The following is a 9,913-nucleotide window of genomic DNA, read 5'->3' as shown; positions in this document are numbered from 1 at the left end:
GTTCTGGCAACTTTCACTCCCTACACTTTAACTCTCTCTCTCTCTCTCTCACCTTAGCCTTCCCCCAAGTATCCCAGGTACCCCAAGAACACACATACATAATGTGCCATCAAAATTAGGAAGTTACCTATGTGTAGGTGGGTTGTATGCGTGTGAACTGGTGAGTGTGCACGTGTGTGTGTGTATTTATCTCATTGTGTGTATGATACATGGATTAGTAATCTATGTATGTATACTGAGTGTGTGGGTATGGACAATTGATTTTTGTCTAACTTTTGGGGTGTATAGTGTATGTGCTTGAATTAGTGATAGGTATGCATTTACCTAGACTAGTTTGAATGCGTATGTGCCAGTCTTGGGGGGGAGAGAGAGAGAGAGAGAGAGAGTGCATATACAATTGACTTGTGTGTTTGTATATGTGCAATTGTGTCACACCCTCCTGTCTAACAGCGCAATATTGAGATCCTGAGAGTTGGCCTGACCCCACAGGGCTACACCCCCGCTGCTGACATCCCCCCTGCTGCCAACACCGCTGCTGCCACCTGCGGGCAGCTGCCATGCCCCCCACCACCTCTGGAGGCACACATCACTCATGGTTGCACCCTCTGGCGCTGGGGTCCCTTCACCCCCTGTATCTGCTGTGCCCTCACTGGTGCTCTAGCACTGGGGCCCCTTCACCTCCTGTAGCAGCGCCCCCTCTGGTGCTGGGGCTCTACATGGTAGTGTGCCCCAATGAGGCTTCCTCCCCAATAGCCTCTGCTCCGTCCACTGGTTTCAAACAACAACATAAATACAAGCCCCTGGGCTATAACATAACAACAACAACATTGGAGGTCACACTATGCCTCTTCAAGGAGGCAAGCTTCTCCCTCAACAATGTGTGCCTCCTAGCCTCAGATACTTTAGAAGCTCCTAGAGCCCATTAGTCTTACCAGCAGCAGAATATGCAACCAAGCATTTCTGAGTAGCATTTCTGCAAGAGCTCCTTCTTCCTTGCTGCTGATGGAGAACTAACTCCCTGCCAGCCCCAGGGCCTATATGTGCCCAGGGCCCTGTTTCCTTCCGGTCAGCTGACCGGGTGCAGATGCCAACTAATACCCTGATTAGCCTGCTGCCAAGGCTACCCTAGCTCTGTGGAGTCCTGCCTAGCTCTCAGGGCCCCTAAACTAAGCTGCCTTTGCTCTTGAAGGAGCAGGCACACCTTAGTACCCTGCAACACAAACCAAAGCTCACCCAGGAAATAAAGCCTTTGAACACAGAAAATTAAATTCTATAAGTACATACAATGAAACTTTGGTTGTCACAGGATGTGGCAGGCTTTTGCAGCTTATTAAAATCCAACCCACTTGCTTAGGGAGCAGAAGGATCAGGAGGAAGTAATCACATCTCAAATACTAGTTTTCTGTATGGCACAATGCTTCTCATGAAGAAGTCTAATGAGTTCTGACAGTTATTCTGAAAAGAGCGGGGCAAACATCCAAAAAAATAATCTATCAGGGTCTTATCACTGCAGTTATGAGAAGAGCAGCATTATTTTTTGTTATGGGCCTCAAAAACAGTCACTACATTCAGTTTCAAAACTGACTGTACAGCAAAAAAATAAGTTAATTACTTAAATCTGTACAAAATACCACCAGGAGATCACAAAAGCTGCAGGGCCAGACTGCCAGGATAATAAAGATAGACAGTACTGGCTTCATGCTTTGAGCCCATTTGGTCTAATGCAGGGGTGCTGAACCCCTGGCCCACAGTACCATGTCACTGCCCCATTGGGCTCCCCACTGGTCCAGAAATTTGATATTGGGGGAGCAATGGCACTGCTCCCAGCTGCCAAATTTCCAGACCCATGCACTGGACTGGGTATCCAATCCCACTGTGCAGGGTCAGGGGTGGTTTTCCCCGGCATGGAAGGGCAGACCTAGGACCCGATCGTGGTGTGGGGGACCAGGACGGGGTGGTACTAGGAGCCCAATCCTGGTGTGCAGGGCCAGTGTTGGGCCCTAGGGCTCAATCCCAGTGCTCAGAGCAGGAGAGGGCATTGCCTTGCCCCAGAGTCTGTTGCTGACACATGGGATCAATTCAGCAAACAGACTAGCCTCATGACACTCATTTGGCCCAGACCAAAGCCTTGAGCACCACTGCTTTAACAGTCCATGATGATTAGCGTCCATGATAAAGGGCTGCTCAGATGGAGAGAGGAAATAGGAGGTGACATATCAGAACACATATGTTCTGGCATTGTTTTTAGCAAGCTAATCTTTAGAACTCCAATGAGCAGATTCATCTGCAGTGAGTCACAGCAGCTAACTGAAGGGCATGCTTGTCAGTGACAAGCCTGACAACTCCTTTAATTGACCACAGAACTCAGGACTTGGACATACAACATATTTATTATACTGCTGTAATCAGCTTTTGCATTTGTATAAACATGGAGCAAACAGATATTGTCCAGCTCTACGCGTTCTCATGGCATACGTACCTAGATGTAGTAAAAACACATTGCAATAATTTACGCCAGAATCAGGATAGTTGATTCACTTTCTTTCCAGTATAGTTAATCTGTCTGTGGCAAAACAGCTTTTTTTCCCCTCCCCACTCCCTTCCTCCCATCCCAACTTCCATGATATAACAATATAATATAATAATGTCTAATGAAAACAGCTTCTCCAGGATAGTGGCTAGCCTGTCTATGCAGTGCAATTTACCATTGTGTGCAAAACTGACATTACATTAGTTACACTGACATGTTGTGTCCAGGCACTCACGTTTTACCTCTTCAATGTATGGAGGAAAAACAATGAATTCTTCCTAAATTCCTCAAGTCTTTGCTTTGTTGCTCTCCTGAATTAAGAGGAACCTGGTCAAGCACTTCAGAAATCTGGACCTACCTTGTAATAGCTTCTCATATTGTTCTCTCGTTTCAAGTAATTCTTCTTCAAACTGCAGGGGGGGCGATACAAAAGGAAACAAACAACATCTTTTCAGGCAAAGTATGACAATGGAGGGAGGATATGGACACAATGCAGAAACTATGAAGAAGACAACAACTGTATGACAACAGCTGGTGGCAACAAGTGCCAAAGATGTACTAAGTTTTCTGTCTGATGAAGTAGCATTTTTTGGCTCAGAATATGCAACAGATTTCTAGTAGTAGCCACAATGAAAAGAATCCTGGGTTTGGGAATGTAAAATTAGTTATTAATGAGAGAGGTACTACACAGTTACTCCAAAATTGCTGGCATAGATATCATGGGTGCAGACAGACAAATTTTGACCAAGTGTTTGTCTCTTTGTGACACTGTTACCCTGTTTTATTCCAAATTCTTTTATTAGCTACATAGGATAAACTTCGGCCCAAGTTTGGAGGTGTTTTAAGCTCAGCTCAGGGAAAGCATGTCAATATAGGAAATAATATGGAACATCAGTTTGCTATTTCTGAACTGGTGTTTAATTTCACTACGGTAATTCACTTGTCAGCTATTTTTATTCTCCCCTCAAAAGATCCTACATGTGCAGATCAGTGTGCCCCAGAGGTGCCAAGTATGTGGGGGCCTGAGGCCCCTGGACCCCCAGGGAAGAGGGCTGTAACCTGGATTCCAGAAAACTTTTGACAAGTCCATCATCTTAGCCCGCCCCCCAGCAAAAATAAAAGTCGGGGCCTATGGTTTGCCCAAAAAGTCCTGTTTGGCCTCTTTGTTTGTTTGTGGCCAAAAGCTTGCCGAGAAGAATTTTTCCAACTATTTGAATTGGTCTAATAAAAGATACTGGATTTACCCAAAGAACCTTGTCTGTCTATGTCCTTAGACCAACACAGCTACAACCTACACCCCTGTCTGGCTTTATACATATATCAATGAAGAACAAAATATTTGTGATGCAACCCACATTCGAAACAAGTCAATCAGATGAAGCAGGAGAAATGTGAGTAGGAAAAGCACAGAAATAACCCCAAACTAACTGCTACGGGCTGGAAGGACAAGTATGAATGATAAGTAAAAGAAAGCAGATAGCCTGGGATATGTTAGGTTATCAGTTTGTTTCTGTTCTGTACAAAACTGATAGCATGGATCTTGCCACATTACTTACCAGTAAACTGTAAGTATTCAGAAGCAAGATAGATTTTTTTTCATATTTAGAATGTCATACCAAAGCCTGAAGGTGCAGTTTAAACATGGAGGTTCATCCATCCATATTCACAGATGTATATTTACTACTTTTGTTTAGTTTGCACAGTTTATTCTACCCTGGTTGCTTCGTTTTTGCCCAGGCACTTAATTTTAAGTTCTGGCTGAGGCAGATCTTCAGTTTATTACAGTGAAATATATAAAAACTAACCTCAACTCCAGCAGCTGCCAACAACCAGCGAACTGACTCCATTTTGCCTCTTCCATCGAAGTAGTAAAGTTTGGGTTTTCCAGCCATGATTTCAAGATTCTTGCGACCTGACAAATACATGGAGATGGGTAAAAGTTACTATTAAGAGATTTTGTAAATTATTTTGAAATTGGTTTTATATGATATTGAAAAATGCTGAATTAGTTTTAGAAAATAATTCACTAAAATACTTACTTGAAATAGGTTGTGTTTATCAATGTACAGCTAAGTTACTTTAATAGTATCGCTGTATTCTTCACGATCTAAGAACTTCAGAAAAAGCAAAAGAAAGCATAGATTTTGTAGAGCTGGAGGTTACAGCAAAGGGTCTAACACTAAAGGTAGTATCTTGTAGCCTGCTGTACTAAAGCACTTTCCATGTAATAGCAAAGTCCTTAGTGGAGTTCATAAAAGCTGTGGTGCAGTTAGGGATAAAAGGGGCCATCAGTTCCCATTTTCATTCTGATAGTGGAATGGCTTCTCCGCCCACCAAAAGAGGAGAGTTTTGCTGCATGTCCTAGACAGTGTCAGATTTGAACAATATCTGGCAAATTCAGAAGTTCACAACAGAAGTTAGTAGGTCCAAATCATTATGTCTACAATCTGATCATGCACAATTTTATGCAGAGATCCCCTGCCTCCAACCATATACAGAAAGTTCTCGGACTTACAACACAATTGGTTCCTGAAAACTGCATCTTACATCAAAACGTTGTAACTTGGAACCAATTTTCTCATAAGAAATAATGTTATAAATGGGGGATCCGTTCCTGAACCTAGGCCCGATACCCTATTTCCACCAAAAATACCCCAGAATTTTGTACTCAATCAATTATAGATGAGTAATATAGCTACATTAATGTATTTATATTGTAAATAGCAATCATATTGATTTGGAAGGACTTCTTTGAGGTGACTTTGCTGAACTTTTTGAAAGGTTCTTGGTTGGACTTTTTGAAGGGTTCTTGGCTGGAGTCTTCTCAGGAGTCTTGGCTGCAGGTTTTTCTCGAGTCTTGTCTGCTTTCTTAAAGAAAGTGTCCAAGGAAGTTTGGACAGATGTTCTCCAGGAAGATGTGGCGTCGCATCGGAGATCAAGTGTCATAAAGTTGAAACTGACATCATAAAGTTGAAACAGGGTGTCAATTTATAAACGTAAATGCAAAACGTTGTAACTCGAAACGCTGTAAGTCAAGGACTGCGTGTACAAATAAATAAATCTGGAGAAAGTTTAGCTGCCGTTCCTGGGGCCCTGGCAATTAACACTGCTGTTACTCATTCTAGCACCAAATTTCCAATCGAGTTACACAATTCACTAAGAATGTATCAATATCCTTCCAACTGACTTACAGTATGCAGTTTATATGCAAGCTTGATGGTCTGTAATGTGTGCAAACAAGTTGTGTGCTGGGGGAGGGAAGGGAGGAAAGAGAGAGAGAGAGAATGCAAACTATAGATTCCATTGTGAGGCAAGACACCTAAATGTTAGCTTGTGCAACGCAAGTTCATCTGTCTACCTAGTTCAGGTTGCTTATTAAATAAAGAGTAATTTATACTGGATTGTTTTAGTAGGAAGCAGATGAGGAAATAAGCAAACTTCTTAAAATAATTCCAAATACTGATTACAGGATTGTCCTTGGTTATTAAAGATAACCAGCTTTAGTCATCAAACTCATCAAGACAGAAAATAAGGCGGTAAATCAGGATGATGCTCTAATGTTAGTTCTTATGTCATAGAACTTTGCTGTATGCTCTGTAGCATTTGAACATGAAAGTATGGCATGCTAATGTTCAAGCAAAATGTTTTCTAATGTTTGGTTCTCATTTTGGGGATCCAGGTAAGCATTTTTAATTCTAATATTGTAGTGCGCAGGTTTGTTATTACCCTAAAATAGAATAGTTTTCTGATAAGCATACTGTTAGGTTTACAATAATTTAGATTATTAGGAAGTATTAGCTTTACAGCTGAATACAAGGCATGACCTGTGGCCTAGCAATGCAGCTGACCACAAGGCAGATTGATAGCTAAGCCTTTGCTTGTGTCAAGTAATCATTTTAACTGTATTAAGCATTTTCTGAGTTAAAAGCAGCAAGCATCTCTGTGTCTGTGTGCTGAAAAATCAGCTACAGCAAGAAGTAAGATAAGACAGGGAAACCACTGTTCTGGGTGCACTGGTTGTGTCCTTGAGAAGTATCTACTACTGTGTAAGGTTTTGCTAACATATTATAATGTTACTGTTACTTAACTTTTAGCTTTTAAAAAAGTGCTAGTTCAGCTTAATAGAAATATGCTGTTACAAAGATTTAAAAAGCACCGCCCAAATATTGCTTTTTTTTGTTAACCATGAAGTCTTGCCTTGTTGTAATAAGTATAAAAGATCACCTCACCCTTAGGGGGGGGGGCGCATTTTGCCTTTTGCTGGCTTTATGGTCTTTGCTCGAGCAAATAAACAGCTGTCTTTCTTTACCCGCGTTGTCTGTCAATCAAATTACAGCTAGACAACGAACCTTAGCGAGGTTTCTCCCACCACACAGCCCACGTGCAGCTCATTGTTTTGGGAGGGTGCTGCCAGCAGTAGAGGCAAGAGCTGGCATGACTGGATGTGTTAGCGCTGGAGCAGGCTACGTGGTGATGTGCATCCAGGCAGAAGCTGAGCGTCCGCTGAGCGTGTCAAAGCAGAAAGACCTACTCACCTGTCGCCCGTGGGGCCTTGGCTGCTTCCAAGGGACGGCTGCAGGCCCCGCACACACCTCGGACTGCCCAGAGTGACCCTTGCAGACGCCACACGACACGACACGTCCCGGGGGCCCTTCTGCCCCATGTCCCGCTCCTGTCACGCTGCGGCCCCTCGCTGAGACGCTGGCTCCAAGGACGGGGGCACGAGGAGGAGCCTGCGGGAAAGGGCAGACCCTCGTCAGACACTTTCACGGGAATGAAAACGCACGCACCGCTTACCGCACCGCAGTCGAGGAAATGACGCCCGGGGGCCGGCCCAGCACATTCCCATGAAGAGTGCTGAAATCAATCCCCACACAAAATGACCACTTTCCCACGCAAAAGCCATCACGTGCCGTCAAGAAAGCTTTCCAAATGCCCACGCCATTTCCCTCACACACCACATCCGCGTAGGCCGACTTTTACCCAATCCCCACACAATTTTCCACAGGTCCCGCAACACGCCAGTCGAATCAAAAAGTTCCTAAATCCCCCTACAATATATATACAGATATACGGAGCGGTAGATACATAGAGATTTAGAGAGATGAATCTGGAGGTATATAGAGCTCGACATATGTAGACATGTAGATATATGAAGCTGGAGCTATACAGAGCTGAAGATATACTGAGCTGCATATAGATAGATATACAGCTCTCTATATATGAAGCTGGATCTCTTCAGAGCTCCAGATATTTACACCTGGAGATATTCAGGAAAGTAGATATATAGAGATGTAGATCTATGAAGCTGGAGATGTGCAGAGCTGGAGATATATAGACAGGTAGATACAGAAAGCTGGAGCTATTCAGAGCTGGAGATATTTAGACCTTGAGATATGCAGAGCTGGAGATATTCAGAGAGGTCGATATATAAATAGGTAGAGGTATGAATCTGGAGATATGTAGAGCTGGAGGAATCTAGAGATGTACATATATGAAGCTGGAGATATTCAGAGCTGGAGATATTCAGAGCTGGAGATATTCAGAGCTGGAGATATTCAGAGCTGGAGATATTCAGAGCTGGAGATATTCAGAGCTGGAGATATTCAGAGCTGGAGATATTCAGAGCTGGAGATATTCAGAGCTGGAGATATTCAGAGCTGGAGATATTCAGAGCTGGAGATATTCAGAGCTGGAGATATTCAGAGCTGGAGATATTCAGAGCTGGAGATATTCAGAGCTGGAGATATTCAGAGATGTAGGCAGCTGAATCAGGAGATACCGAGAATTGGACATATATAGAGATGTCTACATAAGAAGCTGGAGTTATTCAAAAATGGAGATATTCAGCGAGGTACAGATATAGAGATGTAGATCTATGAAGCTGGAGATATGAAGAGGTGGAAATATATAGACAGGTAGACACATAAAGCTGGAGATATTCATATCCGGAGAAATGCAGAGCTCAAGATATTGAGAGCTGGAGATATTGATAGCTGGAAGGATTTAGAACAGGAGATATTCAGAGCTGGACATATTCAGAGAAGTCGATATATAGAGATGTCGATATTTCAAGCTGGACATATGCAGAGCTGAAAATAGACAGAGCTGGATATATATATACAGGTGGCTATATGAAGCTGGAGATATTCAGAGAGGTAAATATATAGAGATGTAGATCTATGAAGCTGGAGATATGAAGAGGTGGAAATATATAGACAGGTAGACACATAAAGCTGGAGATATTCATATCCGGAGAAATGCAGAGCTCAAGATATTGAGAGCTGGAGATATTGATAGCTGGAAGGATTTAGAACAGGAGATATTCAGAGCTGGACATATTCAGAGAAGTCGATATATAGAGATGTCGATATTTCAAGCTGGACATATGCAGAGCTGAAAATAGACAGAGCTGGATATATCTATACAGGTGGCTATATGAAGCTGGAGATATTCAGAGAGGTAAATATATAGAGATGTAGATCTATGAAGCTGGAGACGTGCAGAGCTGGAGATATATAGACAGGTAGATACAGAAAGCTGGAGCTATTCAGAGCTGGAGATATTCAGAGCTGAAGATATTTAGACCTTGAGATATGCAGAGCTGGAGATATTCAGAGAGGTCGATATATAAATAGGTAGAGGTATGAATCTGCAGATATGTAGAGCTGGAGAAATCTAGAGATGTACATATATGAAGCTGGAGATATTCAGAGCTGGACATATATAGAGATGTAGGCATATGAATCAGGAGATACCTAGATCTGGACATATATAGACATGTCGACATATGAAGCTGCAGTTCTTCAAAGCTGGAGATATTCAGCGAGGTACAGATATAGAGATGTAGATCTATGAAGGTGGACACATGCAGAGGTGCAAATATATAGACAGCTAGACATATAAAGCTGGAGATATTGAGCGCTGCAGTTATTCAGAGCTGGAGCTATACAGAGTTGGAGATATTCCGAGGTGAAGATATTAATAGCTGGAGATATTCAGAGGTGGAAATATTGATAGATGGAAATATTTACACCTGGAGATATTCAGAGCTGGAGATATTCAGAGAGGTAGATACATAGAGATGAAGATATATGAAGCTAGATATATACAGAGCTGAAGATATACTGACCTGGACATATATATACAGGTAGATATATGAAGCTGGAGCTCTTCAAAGATGGAGATATGCAGACCTGGAGATATGCACAGAGGTAGATACAAAGAGATGTAGATATATGAAGCTGTAGATAAACACAGCTGAAGATATACCGAGCTGGATATATATACACAATATATATATATATACACACACAAAGACAATACACACACACTATATATATATACACATATACACACACACACACACACACACACACACAC

At 42.4% G+C, this 9,913-nt stretch overlaps 1 protein-coding gene across 4 annotated transcripts in view; it reads right to left on the bottom strand.

The window, feature by feature from the left end:
- The window catches only part of LOC102372304 (glutathione S-transferase 3-like), a 25,408-nt gene that overhangs the window by 9,531 nt on the left and 5,964 nt on the right, over positions 1 to 9,913 (bottom strand). For 2 of the 4 annotated variants that reach the window (XM_025205127.1, XM_006024480.3), the window contains exons 2-3: positions 4,336 to 4,442; positions 2,889 to 2,940 (exon numbers count right to left, since the gene is read on the bottom strand). In XM_025205127.1, coding sequence (XP_025060912.1) covers positions 2,889 to 2,940; positions 4,336 to 4,422 — 139 coding nt within the window. In that variant the 5' untranslated portion in view covers positions 4,423 to 4,442. Of the gene's footprint in view, positions 1 to 2,888; positions 2,941 to 4,335; positions 4,443 to 4,569; positions 5,157 to 9,913 lie in introns of those variants that run through there. The other 2 variants (XM_025205126.1, XM_014520320.2) reach the window with 2 other exon arrangements.

The sequence above is a fragment of the Alligator sinensis genome, unplaced genomic scaffold (genome assembly GCF_000455745.1).
Source record: "Alligator sinensis unplaced genomic scaffold, ASM45574v1 scaffold1012_1, whole genome shotgun sequence".
NCBI classification, from domain to species: Eukaryota; Metazoa; Chordata; order Crocodylia; family Alligatoridae; genus Alligator; species Alligator sinensis.
Note: the sequence above shows the minus strand (reverse complement) of the source record. Positions and strands in the feature narration are given on the sequence as shown.